Genomic DNA, 19,951 nt, shown 5'->3' on the forward strand with positions numbered 1-19,951 from the left:
TCAGTTGTTAAATAACTAGCAAATACTTCAGATTTCACTTTCTTTCAATCTCCAAAAGAAGTCTCTCTTGCTGTTGCTCCGCTGAGAATGCTAGAAATCAGTTTGTGCAGCAAGCAGAGTGTTAAGTGAATTTACTATTGTAATTGATGCCCTTTGCAATGGAACAGAAGTACCATAACTCAATGAACTCTCAACCGAGATGTGCATCAGTTAATGGTGCATATTGTATTAGTCAGAGGGGGAAAAAAAAGACTGAATGGAAAACAGTAGAATGAATGAAAGGCACACACAATTGAGCTCACAAAACTTTAATGCAGCAAAACCTTTGCTAAATACTATGACGCTTTTTAGAAAGTTACAGAAAGAGATTAGTTCTTTTCAACTTTAGTTAACAAAAAGGTAAATATTGTGAAAAATATCCTCTTTATACACATAATCTTTGTACTAAAACCATGAAAGTTTTATTTTGTCCAACACAACTGTCGGAGCCATTTTCTTTGACAAACATTTACCCTCGAAATCAATATCTATTTATTAATCTGAAAAGAGAGTACAGTAGGTTATTTTTTAAACTTTGGTTTCTTCAGAAAAACATAAGTATTGCACAGATAATGCTGTAAAACAATTCTGAATTACTAAGAAGCTTCAATTTTAATTCAGCACCAATGGCAGTGCTTTTGTACAGAACAGCCAAATGTTTTGTGAATTATGCTGCTAGAAGTTTCTTCGAGCATTGACTGCTGTAGCGTCAGTACGCCTTCTGCTAATTTAAACTGGATAAACTGTCAAAGGTTACTTCAAGCTAAACATTAGCCTATTGGTCTTCTGTAGTGTTCCTGCCTGCTCTCGTCAGCTAGCCAGCCTCATAGGTAGCTCTGTAATCATATGACACACCTCATTTCTATCCACTTTACTAATGTTATACTGCATATAAAATTAGCTATTTTATGTGCTAGGTCTGTATCAGACATTCGGATAATATTATTCTTCCTAACAGCTGGTGTATCATCGCCATACTGACTGCAGCAGTTCAAGGTGGCGGTTCACCACCATCTTCTCAAGGGATGGGCAACAAGTGCTGATCCTGTCAGCAACACCTACATCCAGGGAATGAATAAAATTATTGAAATGATTAATGGCCAACATTCTTGTTAAATATGCTTTCAACATCTTGCATAATTTTGGGATTCTTCACCCCCCCCCCCCAACATCTTCACAGATTATTCCAAGAATGCCCACAAGTTAAACACTGCTAAACTGAAGACCAAATATATATTTGCCCTTGTTGTGTTTTTATAATGTCATAAATCTGATGATGAATGGCCAAGTCAAAAGTGCACCCTCTTGGACTTGGTGTAACAGGGTAAGCCATTTTCTTTTAATATATTTTAGTTCAGAACCAGAAAATGAATATCTTGCAATCACATACACCTTCCCTCCACCTTTATTATTCAAATGACTTTGCAAGACAGATAGTGCATGTATTATTATGTTCAATTTTTTAAAAAACAATTCCTTAATCCCCTCCCCCCGCCTCACCGTACAATAGTAAATTTCAAACGGGCATTGGATAGTGCTACTCAAAATAAAATATTTGCACAATATGGGGTAATTAGCAGCGGAAATGGGAGGAGTGAATTCTTTCAAAGAGCCACCGCAGACACAATGGGCCAAATGGCCTCCGTCTGTGCTGTCAGATTCTAATAATTCGGACAAAAAAAGGGTACAGTATCAGCTAACAGGAAAGTTAAATCCACAGGAATTCTTACTGCAGATAGTCATTGTAATTTTGATGCCTGCATAGCAATTGTTCAAATTTAAATATGTCAGATTTGACATATTCTTAATATTACATTGACAAATGCACTAATGCTACTCTTTGCAAGCTCTTCAAAATTGGATTACGAAGCTGGCTATTCCCACCCTTGGATACTGCAGATCAAAACTTTAAAGGGTACTTTCGATGAAGCAAAATATTTTGTATTTAATAAATCTGGAGATTGCAGTTTTAGTTAAAAACCAAATTACAATTTGTTAAGCAATTGTCCATTACTAAAGAGATCTCTGTTAACAGAAGACATTGCTTCATTACAGGGAGGTTTTCTCTGGTGCCTTAACATGGATTCTACTGCCAGGTAAATCCAGATTTCCCGAATCTACTGCTTATGGAAAAACAGGTGGGTTTCTTTTCAATTAAATACTCCGACTCGCTTGATATTTCAATATTTGTTGTGCCCAGATAATCTGGGTGTAGAACCATGAAAATGTTCCCTAGAGTGGAAGGTTTGTACCTTAAAGCTTACAGCATCGTTACTGGTCTCATTACCAAGGAGTAAGCCAAAACCAAACATGAACACTTTTTGCTGAATTTAGCAGTAACAATTCTCATGCTTATTCCTCTTGCTGTGTGTTGCGGTCACTGTGCACAGCGTGGAAATTTAGAACATGCTGCAAGGAATTTAAAAAAAAAAATTAAATCTCTATTAATCCAGATCTGGCTAAAAGTGTCTCTTTCAAGAGGGTGAACAACGTTCTAAGAAGGAGGACACAAGTCTTCCATGAAGGGAAGTTGTAGTTTTTAATTATGTTTAAAACAAACATTACAATGTGTTATTGCAGTGTGCTAACTACCTGCCACAGGAAATGCAGGGCTGCTGGTGTAGCCATTGAGCATTTTAGTACCAGAAAGAGGATACCAAGTAGCATTCTAGAACTGAACAGCACAAGCATGCTTTATATTAGCACGAGCAGAACCTCCAGATCTCTTACAGCATTCATTATTCAAACTGTAATGTCACAGATTTTTAACTGTAATCGAGTTATTACCAAAATGAATTCAAAAGTTGTACAACAGAGTACCACAAACTATAAGAGAAGGAAATTACAGTTAAAAATCCATGTAAACATAAGTTTTAATTTGATCACAGATATACAATGAGTTTGTCAACATGATTGTCAAAGCAAAGAGAATGCTTTTCAGCATTCAAACTGTTTTCCATATTCTTTAACGAAAGTGGCTACTCCAAACAATTTACTGAACACATCATATCATTAAGTCAGGAGAAAACAAAAACAAAATGGTAATCACAGTAATTTATGTTCTTTGGCCATACCAACTCACTAGCTACGCAAATCAGAGGTGAGCAAATCTTTTAAAGTGTTGCATTCAAATAATTCTGCCAGGAATACATAGTCTTCCGTGTGCAACCGGGGGGCTAGGATTTGAGTGCAACATCAAACTGTGACAGGTCGTCCTCATAATGAAGTAAGACCATGGCACTCGGTGCACCGATTAGAAACAGATTACCTCAACAAATTGAAACAAAATCAATTCAATTTATAACAGCTGATCTACAAATGTCAAGGAACTCCCAGATTTCCACGTGTTACCGCACAGAAAGCTGGCCAGAAAGCACACTTAAATGGTAGCTTTTCAGCTAAAAAGGAGGCAAGACAGCGATTTTAAAACCTCTGCGTATTTGGGGTGCTTGTCATACATCTTCAAAAACTGTGTCACTGCTCATTACAGATGGAACGTAATTTAGCATTTCACCAGGGCAACCCTTTACCCCCGTCCACCCCAAAATCAGTTTTGTTGCACAGTGGTTTGGTTAATCGTCAAGTCCCAAATTCTGGTTACACACACACAAATATAAAAACATGATACCAAAAAAAACATTTCTATATATAAACTATCACTAATTAATTATATTGCATAGTTGATTACTTATATCGTGCAATTTTATAAGCTGTTTAAGCACCATATTGAATAGTTTTCTTTTGTGGCTACCAAGAACTGTTTGCTACAAACTCAAATAAGTTTTGTGGCATGTAACATTAGTTACTTGAGATGTGGTATCATCTTGCAAAGTGCTCACTTCTGTGACTTGAATGAAAAATAGGATATTTTAACATGTCATCTGCAGACTGTCAATGTAAAAATGTATGTTATGTTTTAAAATGGGATCAGCTAACTTATGAAATATTGCATAAAATGTAAATCTATGAAAATGGGCTGATTCCATGCATCAAGATGAAAATGTATCTTAAGCACAAATGCATTACAGGTCCTGGAAATGTAAAAATGTTCAATGAAAGGCCATTCTTTTAACATTACCAAAAAAAAATCCCAATCAAACAGAAAGTTTGATTCTTTCATTCAACCACTATCTTGTGTTTTTAAATTATGAACAGCTATGATAATCACTGTATATCAGCTTCAACCCTGGGTCATGTAAAAACAGAAAATAAATTCAATGTCCAGTGTTACCAAGTATTTACAATAGGATGAAACAGAACAGATGGAATAATTTCTTGAGTAATAATAGTGCAATGAAAATTCAAAAATCAGTGGTTGATTAAACTGCTACAAAGCATGATTAACATATTTAGCCATCATGTGTGAATGAATGCTGTTGTACTACCTCTGAATTATGAACTAGAAACTTGAAAGAGCAGAAAAACCATGCAGTTAGCAACAAACAGTTCCATGAGAAAAGGCAAAAAGCCCAATCCAATCGCATTGGTGTGATCTGCATCACTTTGTAACAGATATTATTAATATTCTAGGAAAGCTCACCAAATCTTAACACAGTACTTATTCCTGGCCTTTTGCAGCTTCCTCAAGATAGTACACGTTTACCAAGTGGCGATTAAGGTGCTTGGTAAATTCCCCTTTCACACTGAATATACGATCACAAAATATGCAAACAAAACTCTCTGGAGCATCAATAACATCTTCTTCTAGTGTCCTCTTGTTGGTCTTATCATCAGGGATGGACTTTGCTGCTCCATTTAGACCAGAGTCATCACTTCCTTCTGAATCTTCACTGATGTCACTTCCTTCGTGACTATGAATGCCTTCATCTTCATCTATTTCCCCCATCTCATCCTTGTCCTGTTTTTTGTTCTGATCCTGCTTACTATTCTGAACCTGATCACCATCATATAGGAGCTTATCCTGGTTAATCTTAACAGACTGGATCTCATTTGCACTACCCTGGAGTTTCTTCTGGTTACCCATAACTTTGTTATAATTCTCCAACTTATTCTGGTCGTTCTGGACTTCCAGCTGCTCACTCGTGTCATATTTAACCTCCACCTGGTCAGCCTCGTTATCCTGGAGCCCCACCTGCTCAGTCTCGTCATCCTGGAGCTCCACCTGCTCAGTCTCGTCATCCTGGAGCTCCACCTGCTCAGTCTCGTCATCCTGGAGCTCCACCTGCTCAGTCTCGTCATCCTGGAGCTCCACCTGGTCAGTCTCGTCATCCTGGAGCTCCACCTGCTCAGTCTCGTCATCCTGGAGCTCCACCTGCTCAGACTCGTCATCCTGGAGCTCCACCTGCTCAGACTCGTCATCCTGGAAATCCAACTGCACCGATTGGACATCCATCTGGTCACTCAGGTGATCCTGGACCTCCTCCTGGTCACCAATGCGATCCTGGTCTTTATTTGGATTGTTTGAATTAGGAAGTTCAATACTCATCACCTCTTCTGGCCTTTCTTGTTCAAAGTGATAAATTAAGCTAGTTTCTTCACAAATCTCTTTTGCCTCCAATCTATCCAGATCAATGGAGGTCTTCGATGAGGAAGTTGCAAGTTCTATTTTCCCAGAAGTACTAGTAGGAACCCCAGTTAATTCTGTGCAAGTTACAGGAGGTTCTTCTACACAAAGCAACTCATCACTTTTGTTCATCATCTTTTTAATCAACATTTGTTCATTTGTTTTAGTGACAGTTGACTGGTCAGGTAACATTTGGCACTCTTTCAAGGTCATTTCACAGGCACTTTTTGCAGAATCCAAATCCTTTTGATCAACAGCAGTGACAAGTGGAATTTCCGTCATCACAATATCCAGGAATTGCTCAGAATCCTGGACATCTCTCTCAGGCACCCTTACAGCACTAAGATTACTGCATGAAGAACTTCTGGGGGAATCATTTTTCTTTTTCAACAGGCTCGACTGATGTTCAGGCTGATCAGATTTCTTACCCTTATCTGGATCTTCAGCAGAAAGCAGGCGGGCTTTTTTATACTTTTTGTTTTTCTTCTTACTTTGTTTGCATTTAAGATTTTTCTTGCGTGAGGACTTATCCAATTTGATTCTGCTTCTTTGTGTTTCACGCTCGACCAACTCTTTAGCTTTCCATATCTTCCTCCTTTTCACTTCTGTATGTGCTTCAATCACAGGCTTCTGCTGCAAAGATATGTCTGTTGAGCACCTCTTTCTTTTTCTACCCTTAATTTTCCTTATCTTCTCTGCATTAGTTTCCCTTTTCCTTGACGGGAGCTTGTTGAACACTTTATGGTTTCGGGTCTTCATCCTTTGACTCTTTGAGCTGAAACCTCGTTCCTTTGACACAGAAGTACTTTTTTCAGGCTTGGCAATAACCTTCTCCTCTAGGTTCTCAGCTCTTTTAAGTTGCAGTTTGTCTGACATTTTCTTTCCTATTTTGCCAACAGGAATCTCCAGTTCGACTCGTTTGGTGCGCAACTTCACCTTTGACACATCCATGGTAATGTCACTGCAATGCGGGTGCTTGGACTTGATGTGATACTGCAAGTTGCACTTCTTAGAAGCTGCATACTTGCAGACAGGGCACAGAAACTGCCGTGGATTCACATGGAGTTCAACATGCTTTTTGAAGTTGCTGCGGTCAGCTGTTCTGTATTCACAGTGAGGACAGGTTAAAGGTTTGGGTCCGTTGTGAACTTGCCTGGCGTGTCGAGTCACCTCGTGCTGGTTTGATGCCACGTAGTTGCATTGATCACATTTAAATGGCTTCTCGCCTGTTGAAATACATGAATAGAAACATTTAGTTGCTGGATAGTGCATTATAATAAGATATTCACTAACCCTTCAGCCAGTGTCACTTGGCCATCAGTGACTTAGTCTTAGAATATACTATAGTTAACCAAATTAAAGTCTGTTGAAGTAATTGACTATCTTATTTAAGTTTGTAATTTATATTGTTGCAGAATGCATGTACTTTTGAGTAAAGTTTAAAAATAAAAATTTAATATTTTCATTGAAAGTGACACGATGCACAGGAAATCTAAAATTCCATCAATCTTGCAATGAAATTCTGGACTTCAGTGAACTGCCTGGGATGATTTTGAGAAATTACTTAAGTAGTTTTTTTGGTATCCAATTATCCTCTTACTGCTCATTTATGTTACCACGGTATTTCTAGGCTTTCAAGCAATTTCTAATTTGTAAAAAGAAATTGTGTATTACTATCTTTAACCTTGAAGGTAACCATTCCAGAAATTCACTTCATCTGAAGCCTCCTGAATCTTTTTAATATTTTTGACCCCAGCACCAGAACATCAACACAAAGAAACAACACTTGAACAATAATGCAAAAGTACAGATTCACAGATACTGAAAAGGTATGACAATCCACTGACATGACAATTCAAAGACTACAGGCATGCATGCACAAACACACTATACTGCCAAATACATACCAATAATATGCAGGTACTACCAGTACTCCACTGAGCCCGGTCATCCTTACACTACCACAATGCTTGGCGTAAGGAAGTTCGAAGATTATTTAGGATCTCTCAAGGATATTAGATTTAACTGTGGCGACAGTGAGGCAATTTTAAGAATAGGCACTTAAAATGTTACCATTGTATGATAATAAAATAATATTTTTTGCAATTGTTACAAAATAAAGTTACATTGACATGTTTATTGTAGGTGGTCACATATCATTATCAGATTTTCTTCAATATTTGTATTGTACTTGCAGAAAAACACACTCGTTGCTGGCATTGGGCCTTTTCTACAGGCAGAATGGGCTGAACAATAGTGTCATGACACTGGAATAAAAGGGGGCTGGAGTCTCAGATTTTATAGTTTACTGATTATGCTCCATTATGCTGATAGTCCACAGTTAGCTTAGGAGCCGTTAACATGGGCTTATGTTCTTCCATGTACTTCACCTGTAAGGCAGTTTGAATTACCGGGGGAAGGATGGATCTTGTGTTTTGTACAGCTGACAGAAGAGGATTCCCAAACTAACTAGTACTTGTCCAACCACAGGCAGAATGTTGGAATCCACAAGAACCCAGACTGGCCTTGTAATCACAGCAGACACAGCATCAGGTCCCATGGATTTCCTCCCTGGCAGTAGGCCCCTTCTGCAATGTGCTGGCTAATACACTTCCTCTGTCCTCAAATGACAGGCATCCCCCAAGGTACGACAGGAAATTGGAAGTAGAGGAGGTACTGTCTATTAAAAAGAGTTAAGAAGTGTACAGGCATGATAGACCTAATGGGCTCCTCCTGTATTGTAACTTTAATAATACTATAAAATCTCTGCAAAATACAAAAATGTGACTGAATAACTTCAGGAATATACCATGCCAGATATTTTGCATTACTGCAAACTAAATGTTAATACCTACCAATACTGACCATAAAGTAAAAACTTGCCATAAGAGAATGGAATCAAAAGTCATCTGGTCCAGTGAAGGCATTGTAGGAAAATGGAAATCAACATGTAATGAATAGCAGCCTTACCACACGAAAGAAAATAACTCATCAAAAACAGCCATAACATTTCACCTGATATAACATTGCAATAAATAAGTTAGCCAGGAGCTTAGTCAGCAATTTTACATTTCACTGTGAACGAAGAAATCCATACAACGGTAATCCACCTCACAAATGTAATGAAGAAAAAGGACAATCTCAAGATAGAACTCTCATTTGTTGGGTTAAACAAAGTCAATAAAACTGCTATTTGACAGAAGTATCTGCAATAGTCTCATGTCAGAACCTTTTCAACATACTTAATGTTGCATTTTCTTTGCAAATCATGTAATTTGATCATAAGTATTTGCATTTTGTGGAAGACATGCAAGTCCGCAAATAATGGATTCCTGTTATAATTAGTCTGCAATGCCGGTCTGCATTGGAAAGAACAGCTGTTACCAATTGTATGACATTCTGCTCCTTCTTAAAATCAGATTTAACAGTGAGGGTTAAAGAACAGATGTCAAACCAGTTGAAAAGAAGGTTGCCAATACTCCAGGATTGGCCTGGAGTCTCCAGGAATTGAAGATCGATCTCCAGGACATTGTTGTGTGCAACCAAGGAGAAAGATAATTTCTCTTTACCAGATATAAAATCATTGAAAATGGCAGGGGAAGGCCATTTGGAGGACAGTCAAGCGACATCCAATTGGGTAATAAGTTTTTTTTTTTCCAATCAGCATGGGAAGGTCACACGGATGGATAAGTTGGCAGAAGAAAAGCAGTAGGGTGGGGACAAGTCATGTGAGGAATACATTTAATCATAATTTGACAAACCTAGTCAGATATTATTATGGGAGTTCATTGGCAAGCATAGAGAATCCACCAGTCAGAGTCAGTTGTGAGTTACTCACACCGATCAGAGTTCCTATGTAGTAACAGACAACTACTGGTGCAAAAGTCTGAATATTCTTGTGTGCAGAAATTAATTGTACCTTGTCGCCTTTTGAAACTTAAGTGTTTCACAAAGTGAAATTGAAGATACTACATGATTTGCCATGGGCATATATGTAATGTATGATATGTTAAGTTCTGATGAGCTTATTCATCAGGTATGCAGGTTATTACTAAATGTCAATTTCAAAGCTGTCATGGTTTAAGCTGGACATTCCATGGATGTTACCAGGGCGTATGCTCTTGACCTACTGTAAATAAAAAATTATGCCACCATAAAGGATAATAACTGCAGTTAATGACTGCACTATCACCACAAACATGGACAGCCTGGATGTCCAGTAAACTATTGATATATGGAATTACAGTGGATTGGGTTCCAAACTACAAACTCTAAATAATGAGGTCCCCACATGAAGTTAAATCACTGGCTGTAATGCTTCCACTTAATGAGAGACAGAGATAGAGAAATTGCAACACAAGTCACATGACTGCCACTATTAAAAAGTGACAAGGACAAAGGGCTACAGGCAGTAAAGCTGCCTACATTTTGTCATGGTAACAAGGGGGACTATTTGTTTAGGAATCAGAACCAAGGAGTGCTGATATAATCTTTCTTAAAGCTGGCAAAACTCATTTTCTATCTCAACTGAGAAATCCAGATATACATGGCGATGAAGAGTTCACCAAACACGTTTTTAGTGTTGACCAAAGCTTTACACTTACCCAAAACAGAATCCACCTTGTCTCCAGAAGGAGTTTCATTTGTTGTTAGATCAGAATCCTACTCAAGATCAGGCTCCAATTGACTACAACTACAAAATCAAAGTCAAGTGAAATTGCTTTGCAATAGGTGCTACTGTTCATGCAAGGTGAACCTTCTTTTGCCCCAGTGTTTGCTACAATTGCTCAATTAAGGATAACATAAATCCATGAACTCAGGTGCTTCAAAGTAGAAAACAGCTCTTTGATGCTAGATTCTTACATGGAAGAGAAAAGCCCCAATTGACACCCAGTGAAGGCTTTAACGGGAGGCCAGCACTGTCAACAGGTTGGTCACGAACATCCAAATGGAGGTAGGAGGCAGCCACTCCAATGCTCTCTCCCTCCAGTGGGCACTTAGGTCAGTTACTGATACTTCCTGAGGTTCACTATTATTTTCCCACAACAACCCTGGGAAGCAGCCATAACATGAAGAGAAAAAGGAAACCCGTCTCTGGCTCAGGGTCATTGGCCTAAAAGGATTGGGGAGTGGAGGGCAGAGTATCTCCATCAGAACGATAGGCCTGACTGCCTAATATTCCCACCATTTTCACTGCAATGGCCCAACTTCAAGTAGGATCACGGATAAAAACTCAGACCACGGTGACCAGGCAGACGACATCTTCCTTTCTTCCGCCCCTCTACCCACTGAAGATTTTTTTTTAAATTTACAGGGCAGAAAGAGGCCATTTGGCCCATCGAGTCTGCACAGGTCCTTGGAAAGAGCACCCTACTTAAGCCCACACCTCCACCCTATCCCCGTAACCCAGTAACCCTTTTGGACACTAAGAGGCAATTTAGCATAGCCAATCTACCTAACCTGCTCATCTTTGGACTGTGGGAGAAAACCGGAGCACCCAGAGGAAACCCACAAAGACACGAGGAGAAAGTGCAAAATCCACACAGACAGTCACTAGAGGCTGGAATTGAACCCAGGTCCCTGGAGCTGTGAGGCAGCAGTGCTAACCAGTGTGCCACCATGGTGTCCCGCTGAAGGCTTTCATTTGAAAAATGAGGTCCAGTGGCATGGGATCAAAGTTCAGTCAAAGTCTACCAAGAAAATATACAGCAATGAAAAGTCAACGGTTGAATCACAGTGCAATGCTTTTTGCAAACTGTTATAACCTGCCTGCTTACCATTGGCTGGGGACGAATGACAATCCCACAATCCTATGGGAGTATGAGCTTCCCCAATGAGGGGGGGGGCGGAGAAATCATTAGCAGACTCCCTGCATGAATAGAGCTGGCCAGTTTGGAACCAGAGAGAGAGGAGTGAGCAGCAAGGGAAGTTGCTGCTGCTGTTGTATATATATGTTACTGTAAATAAATGTTATTTCTTTGTATCCTGAAGACTAGTGCTGGATTCTTCATGGGCCTCACAAAACAAACGTTTCTATAAAACAATAGGTGTTTACAACAGACTACTTAAAAACCCCTTCATGTTACCTATCTCTTTTTTCAGCTTTCAAATACCAACCCATATGAAATCTCAACACACCAATTTGAAGCTAAATTAGGCTCATCAAGTCTAATTTCTGAAATGAATGGCTTTTTCTGATCGGTAATTAACATCTACCTCATTCTGAACTTGCTGGTGGGGACAGGATCCTTCCATCTTCCCCTGGAGCTGGAGGGGGCCCACAGAGTACTGGCCAGGCAGCCTAAGGCGAATGAACCCCCGCAGGCAGTGCTGGTGCGGTTCCATCGGTTCTGTGACCGGGAGTGTGCGCTGCGATGGGCCAAGAAGGTGAGGAGCAGCAAGTGGGAGAATTCGGTAGTGCGTATCTACCAGGACTGGAGTGCGGAGGTGGCTAAGCGGAGGGCCGGGTTCAACTGCTCCACGGAAAGCAGGTGAAGTTCGGCATGCTGCCGCCTGCGCGCTTGTGGGTCACCTACAAGGACCGGCATTACTATTTTGAGTCCCCGGAGGAGGCGTGGGCCTTTGTGCAGGCTGAAAAGTTGGACTCGAACTAGAGATTGGGGGCTGTGGGAGTTTTTTTTAAATTTCTGTATCACTGTTTATACAGTTGCTGGTTATTCTGTTTGTTTCTGTTTTTTCTCTCGCTTTCGGATGATGTTGGTTATGGTTTTGTGTTTTAAGGGGGGTATTGGGGTTTGTGGTTGATCTGTGTTTTTGTTTGTACGGGGTTGGTGGATGGGTTGGGACTGCTGTTTGGGAGCTGCGTTGGGGGTGTGAGTGGGGCAGTGTGAAAGCGCGGGCTTTTCTCTGGTTTCCCGCGCTGTGGGACGAGGGGGGTGGAGCTGGTGGCAAGGGGCGTGGATATCAGATCCGTTTTCCCGCGCTGAAGCGATGCCAAGGAGCTGATGCAGGGGAGGAGGGGTGACCTCATATCGGGAGGGGTCAGAGTTAGGGCGGGAGCTGCCGGGGTCAGCAGAAGTCAGCTGGCTCACAGGAGTACTATGGAGGGAGTGTCGCGGCTAGGAGGGGTCCTAGCCTTGGGGAGGGGAGGGGGATACCAGGTTGCTGCTGGATTGGCCAGGGAGGAGCTGGTGTGGGTCGGGGGGGTCGGGGTGAGGTTCTATAGCCGTGGGAAACGGGCCGAATGGGTGCTGGCCAGGGGCGAGCAGTCGATGGGCTATGGCTAGTCGAGGGGGGCGGGGTGCCCCCGATCCGGCTGATTACGTGGAACGTGAGGGGGTTCAATGGGCCGGTTAAGCGGGCCCGGGTGTTTTTGCATCTGAAGGGGCTGAAGGCGGACGTGGCCATGCTCCAGGAGATCCACCTGAAGGTGGCGGACCAGGTCCGTCTGAGGAAGGGGTGGGTGGGCAGGTTTTCCATTCAGGGCTCGACTCGAAGAACCGGGGGGTGGCGATCCTGGTGGGGAAGAGGGTGGTGTTTGAGGCGTCTGAGGTGGTGGCTGATAGTGGAGGCAGATATGTGATGGTGAGCGGTAAGCTGCAGGGGGAGAGGGTCGTGTTGGTAAATGTGTACGCCCCAAATTGGGGTGATGCAGGTTTCATGAAGCATATGTTGGGCCGCATTCCTGGCCTGGAGGTGGGGGGGGCTGATCATGGGGGGGGACTTCAATACGGTGCTGGATCCCCTACTGGATCGTTCTAGTTCAAGGACAGGCAGGAGGCCGGCGGCAGCCAAGGTGTTGAGGGGGTTTATGGACCAGATGGGAGGAGTGGATCCCTGGTGGTTTGGGAGGCCGAGGGCTCGGGAGTACTCTTTTTTTCTCCCATGTGCACAGGGTCTATTACCGTATTGATTTCTTTGTTCTGAGTAGGGGACTGGTCCCGAGGGTGGAGGAAGCCGAGTATTCGGCTATTGCGATTTCCAACCATGCTCCGCATTGGGTGGATCTGGAGATGGGGGAGGTGCGGGACCAGCGCCCGCTTTGGCGTCTGGATGTGGAGTTGTTGGCTGATGAGGAGGTGTGTAGGAGGGTCCGGGGATGTATCGAGAGGTACCTCGAGGTCAATGATACTGGGGAGGTCCAGGTGGGGATGGTGTGGGAGGCTCTGAAGGCAGTGATTAGGGGGGAGCTGATTTCCATCCGAGCCCAAAGGGAGAGGGGGGAAGAGGAGGTAGAGGGAGAGGCTGGTGGGGGAGCTGTTGAGTGTAGATAGGAGGTACGCGGAGGCCCCGGAGGAGGGATTGCTGGAGGGGCGGCGTAGCCTGCAGGCCAAGTTTGATTTATTGACCACCAGAAAGGCGGAGACACAGTGGAGGAAGGCGCAGGGAGCGGTCTACGAGTATGGAGAGAAGGCGAGCAGGATGCTGGCGCATCAGCTTCGCAAGCGGGACGCAGCTAGGGAGATCGGTGGAGTGAAGGATAGGGGTGGGAATGTGGTGCGGCAGGGGGCAGAGGTCAATGAGGTCTTTAGGGACTTCTACAGGGAACTGTACCGGTCGGAGCTGCCGGTGGTGGGAGGGGGAATGGGGAGCATTTTGCACAGGCTGCGATTTCCAAGGGTGCAGGAGGAGCAGGTGGAGGGACTGGGGGCGCCGATCGAGTTGGAGGAGCTGGTCAGAGGGATTGGCCACATGCAGTCGGGGAAGGCGCCGGGACCGGATGGGTTCCCGGTTGAATTTTATAAGAAATACGCGGACCTGTTGGGCCCCTGTTGGTTAGGACCTTTAACGAGGCATGGGAGGGGGGTGTTTTGCCCCCGACGATGTCTCGGGCGCTGATTTCCCCGATCCTGAAGCGTGATAAGGACCCCTTGCAGTGCGGATCATACAGGCCAATTTCACTGCTAAATGTGGACGCCAAGTTGCTGGCGAAGATCTTGGCCACTAGAATAGAGGACTGGGTGCCGGGGGTGATACATGAAGATCAGACGGGTTTTGTGAAGGGGAGGCAGCTGAACACTAACGTGCGAAGGCTGCTAAACGTGATAATGATGCCGGCAGCAGAAGGAGAGGCTGAGATTGTGGTGGCATTGGATGCGGAGAAGGCCTTTGACAGGGTTGAGTGGGGGTACTTGTGGGAGGTGTTGGAGAGGTTCGGGTTTGGGGTGGGGTTTATTAAATGGGTGAGGTTGCTGTCCGAGTCCCTGATGGCGAGTGTAGCGACAAATGGGAGGAGGTCAGAGTACTTCAGGCTCCACCGTGGGACTAGGCAGGGGTGCCCCCTGTCCCCCTTGCTTTTTGCATTGGCAATTGAGCCTCTTGCCATGGCTCTCAGGGAATCGGGGAGGTGGAGGGGTCTGGTGCGGGGTGGGGAGGAGCACCGAGTGTCGCTGTACGTAGACGACTTGCTGCTGTATGTAGCAGACCCGGCGGGGGGAATGCCGGAGGTGATGGAAATTCTTGCTGAGTTTGGGAGTTTCTCGGGCTATAAATTGAACCTGGGCAAGAGTGAGCTGTTTGTTGTACACCCGGGAGATCAGGAGGAGGGGATTGGTAGGCTCCCGCTAAAGAGGGCAGTGAGGAGTTTTAGGTACCTGGGGGTTCAGGTGGCTAGGAGCTGGGGGACTCTGCACAAGCTTAATTTTACTAGGTTGGTGGAGCAGATAGAGGAGGAATTTAAAAGGTGGGACATGCTGCCGTTGTCGTTGGCAGGTAGAGTACAGTCCGTTAAAATGACGGTGCTCCCGAGGTTTTTGTTTTTGTTTCAGTGCCTCCCCATTTTCATTCCGAGGGCCTTTTGTAGGAGGGTGAACAGTAGCATTCTGGGATTTGTTTGGGCGCACGGGACTCCGAGGGTACGGGGGGTCTTTCTGGAGCGGGGCAGGGATAGAGGGGGGCTGGCGCTGCCCAACCTCTCTGGGTACTATTGGGCGGCTAACGTCTCGATGGTACGTAAGTGGGTAATGGATGGGGAGGGGGCAGCATGGAAACGGATGGAGATGGTGTCCTGTGGAGGCACGAGCCTGAAGCCACTGGTAACGGCGCCGTTGCCGCTCCCTCCAACGAGGTACACTATGAGCCCCGTGGTGGCGGCTGCCCTTAAAATTTGGGGGCAGTGGAGGCGACACAGGGGGGAAGTGGGGGGCTCGGTGGAGGCCCCGCTGCGGGGGAACCACCGGTTTGTCCCAGGGAACATTGATGGCGGGTTCCTGGGGTGGCACAGGGCGGGCATAGGGAAGTTGGGAGACCTGTTCATTGACGGGAGGTTTGCGAGCCTGGGTGAGCTGGAGGAGAAGTTTGAGCTCCCCCCGGGGAATATGTTCCGGTAGAGGGGTTCCCTTCGCTGCCCCCGCGGGGGTAAGGGATAGGGCGCTTTCGGGGGTGTGGGTTGGGGATGGGAAGGTGTCTGACATTTACCAGGTGATGCAGGAGGTGGAGGAGGCGTCGGTAGGGGAGCTGAAGGCTAAATGGGAGGTGGAGCTGGGGGAGCAGATTGAGGAGGGGACATGGGCGGATGCCCTGGAGAGGGTGAACTCCTCCTCTTAATGTGCGAGGCTTAGCCTCATCCAGTGCAAGGTACTGCACAGGGCTTATATGTCCGGGACGAGGATGAGCAAGTTTTTTGGGGGCGAGGACAGGTGCAGCAGGTGTTCGGGGAGTCCAGCGAATCATGCCCACATGTTTTGGGCATGCCCGGCACTGGGGGAATTCTGGCAGGGGGTGGTGAGGACGGTGTCGAGGGTGGTAGGGTCCAGGGTCAAGCCAGGCTGGGGACTCGCGATATTTGGGGTTGGGGTGGAGCCAGGAGTGCAGGAGGCGAAAGAGGCCAATGTTTTGGCCTTTGCGTCCCTAGTAGCCCGGCGGAGGATCTTGCTGCAGTGGAAAGATGCGAGACCTCCGAGCGTGGAGACCTGGATCAATGACATGGCGGGATTCATTAAGCTGGAGAGGGTCAAATTCGCCCTGAGGGGGTCGGTACAAGGGTTCTTTAGGAGGTGGCAGCCTTTCCTCGACTTTCTGGCTCAACGATAAGGAACTAGGTCAGCAGCAGCAACCAGGAGGGGGGGGGGGGGGGGGGGGGGGGGGGGGGCTCAGGGTGTAGCGTTTAAGTCAATTTGCTTATTGTTAATTTATTTTGTTGTTTATTGGGTTGGGGGGGGGGGTTTGTTACATGCGTTGTTACGGGTGCCGGGGGTTTTTTATTATTGTTGTTCTGTTGATATATATTTTTCAAAAAATTCCAACAAAAATTAATTTTTTTAAAACATCTTGCTCGACCAATGTGATCCTACAAGATAATCAACTGATATTGCCCAAGATAAACTGCCTGAGTTTCAGCCAACGGGATCAGCCATTAATCATCACAAAATTCCCCAAGTCAGTGTCGACATTTCTCCCCTATCCAGTTGTCTAATGCTAAAACCCAAAATGTTATCCATTTAACCAGAGAGTTTTAGTAAATACTACAATGGACTGATTTAACTTTGTGCTCTGTTATAGACTGCAAGGGACAATGGGTTCTGATATACAAAGAAGAACAAAGAAAATTACAGCACAGGAACAGGCCCTTCGGCCCTCCCAGCCTGAGCCGATCCAGATCCTTTATCTAAACCTGTCTCCTATTTTCCAAGGTCTACTTCCCTCTGTTCCCGCCCATTCATATACCTGTCTAGATGCTTCTGTGCCCGCCTCTACCACCTCCGCTGGTAAAGCGTTCCAGGCACTCACCACCCTCTGCGTAAAAAACTTTCCACGCACATCTCCCTTAAACTTTCCCCCTCTCACCTTGAAATCATGACCCCTTGTAACTGACACCCCCACTCTTGGGAAAAGCTTGTTGCTGTCCACCCTGTCCATACCTCTCATAATTTTGTAGACCTCAACCAGGTCCCCCCTCAACCTCCGTCTTTCCAACGAAAACAATCCTAATCTACTCAACCTTTCTTCATAGCTAGCACCCTCCATACCAGGCAACATCCTGGTGAACCTCCTCTGCACCCTCTCCAAGGCTTCCGCATCCTTCTGGTGTGGTGATATACTCAGTACTTAAGCCTTGTTTGGAACTGGACCTCTACTCGAGAGGAAGTTGCTGGTAGAACAAATACATTTACACCAAGACAACAACAAAGCTTTGCATGGGTCGGTTGAATTAAGGTGGAAGACTGATATAATCTAACATTCTTCATTTGTCCAAATTCAAATTACTTAGTGAGGTTGTCCTTATCTCCACCGAGCCAAGATCATGTGAAAAATACTTGTTAGGATGGGAGGAAATTCCATGTTTTCAGTAACACTGTTTCTTGTGAAACTGTAAAATGCAACATTTTAGATGTCAACTGCAAATGTGATCTTCAATTTCCCTATCCACTTGCAAAATGATGAGCCCTAAAATCAAAACTTACTATTTAATAAACTGAAGCTGCAATAAGCAGACATAAAACAATCTCAAAGGAAAGTTGGGGTCGGTGGAAATCAAAATGATTTAACACAAACTGGTACAAAGTAAGACTCAAATCCCATGTAGGTGTGGTGAAACTTTCAAACTATTTTACTTTCCATCCACCTTTCTTGAACAACAGCAAATATTTGACAGCTTAATTTCCCCCATTACTGATGGTCAATGACTGTCACACAAGTCATCAACAACACACATAATAACTTTTGATAGAATAATTATTCTAAATAGATGAGCAAAATAGCTGGCAGTCAGTAGGCCATGCATCAATAGACGCAATATTTCTACTTGGCACTGTAAGTGGTACTTTTGCAAGTTATCTGAATGCCAGAATATCAACAGCTGTATATTTGGTAAATGACAGAGCCGAGATGCTTTATGCAATATCTGATGCTCTATCAGAGACCAGGGGCTGGATTCTTCGAATCTGGGGCCACCAATTCCCCATTTTGCCGGGAGCTAGCAGAATGGCAGCGTAGAGCACCCGGCTCTAAAATAATAACCATAATCGCTTATTGTCACAAGTAGGCTTCAATGAAGTTACTGTGAAAAGCCCCTAGTCACCACATCCCAGCGCCTGTTGGAGAAGGCCGATACGGGAATTGAACCCACGCTGCTGGCAATGTTCTGCATTACAAGCCAGCTGTTTAGCCCACTATGTTAAACCAGCCCTTATAATAATCTTTATTGTCACAAGTAGGCTTGTATTAACACTGCAATGAAGTTACTGTGAAAAGTCCTGAGTCGCTTATTGTCACAAGTAACGAGGTGCCGACACGCTCTGGAAAATTGCTGGGTCAGTGGCCGCGCATGTGCGCAGCGGCGGCCACGCCATGCTGCATGGCGGAGGCCGCTTGCGGACCGGCCCGCAAAATAGTCCCCTCCTTTGGCCGGCTCATGCACCCCGGACCGGACCACACCCCCCTCACAGTGCCCCTAGCCCGAATAATGCCCCCCCCCGCCTGACCCCCGATGCTCTGCCCCCGACCGGCCTCCGCCATGAAGCACGGTGCTGGGACATAGCCCCAGAATTGGAGAATCCAGCCTCCTATCCCCACCTACCCTGCACATTTTTGCGCACCAAGGGGCAATTTTAGCATAGCCAATCAACCTAACCTGCACATCTTTGGACTGTGAACTCTTACGGCAAACTTTATTTTCTCGAGGCTGAGAAACCCAGCCATGTCTGTAACCCAAGTCTCTACACTCGGGGCTTCATGTCCCTCCACATTAATATAATCTGTCTCCGGGCTACTAGTGAGGCAAAGGCCAAGACATCAGCCTCTTTCGCCCCCTGGACCCCCGGGTCTTCTGAAACTCCAAAGATCGCTATCTCTGGACTCGGCACCACCCGTGTGTTAAGCACCTTGGACATTGCCCTCGTGAACCCTTGCCAGAACACTCTAAGCTCCGGGCATACCCAAAACATGTGGACATGGTTTGCAGGGTTGCCCTTGCACCTCATACAACTGTCTTCTACCCCAAAAACTTGCTCATTCTCGCTGCCGTCATGTGTGCCCGGTGGACCACCTTAAATTGAATTAGATGGAATCTGGCACACGATGAGGAGGAATTAACCCTGCCCAGGACCTCTGCCCACAGACCCGCTTCCAACTCCTCACCTAGCTCCTCCTCCCACTTGCCCTCGAGCTCCTCCACCGGGGTTTCCTCCGCCTCCTGTAGTTCCTGGTAGATATCCGACACCCTCCCCTCTCCCACCCAGGTGCCGGAGACCACCCTGTCCTGTATCCTCAGTGGCGGCAGCGTCGGAAAGGCCACTACCTGTTTTTTCAGGAAGGCTCGTACTTGCAGATATTTAAAGGCGTTTCCTGGCGGCAGATTAAATTTGTCCTCTAGAGCCTTCAAACTGGGAGAGCTTCCCTCTCTGAACAGATCTCCCTTCCTCCTGATGCCTGCCCTCTGCCAGCTCTGGAACCCACCATCCATCCTACCCCGGAAAAACCTGTGATTGA

At 45.1% G+C, this 19,951-nt stretch overlaps 1 protein-coding gene and 1 non-coding gene across 2 annotated transcripts in view; one reads left to right on the top strand and one right to left on the bottom strand.

Moving 5' to 3' along the window:
- Positions 1–292: 292 nt before the first annotated feature.
- rest (RE1-silencing transcription factor) overlaps positions 293–19,951 on the bottom strand; it is a 41,924-nt gene continuing 22,265 nt past the window's right edge. Inside the window, exon 3 of the mRNA XM_038804474.1 lies at positions 293–6,789. Within this exon, the coding sequence (XP_038660402.1) occupies positions 4,598–6,789 (2,192 nt within the window). The 3' untranslated portion in view covers positions 293–4,597. The remainder of the gene's footprint in view (positions 6,790–19,951) is intronic.
- On the top strand, positions 9,395–9,539 carry LOC119970831. The gene has a single exon (XR_005461693.1). It is a non-coding gene; the product is annotated as a small nucleolar RNA SNORA68 (small nucleolar RNA).

This window comes from Scyliorhinus canicula, chromosome 8 (assembly GCF_902713615.1).
Source record: "Scyliorhinus canicula chromosome 8, sScyCan1.1, whole genome shotgun sequence".
Classification (NCBI taxonomy): Eukaryota; Metazoa; Chordata; class Chondrichthyes; order Carcharhiniformes; family Scyliorhinidae; genus Scyliorhinus; species Scyliorhinus canicula.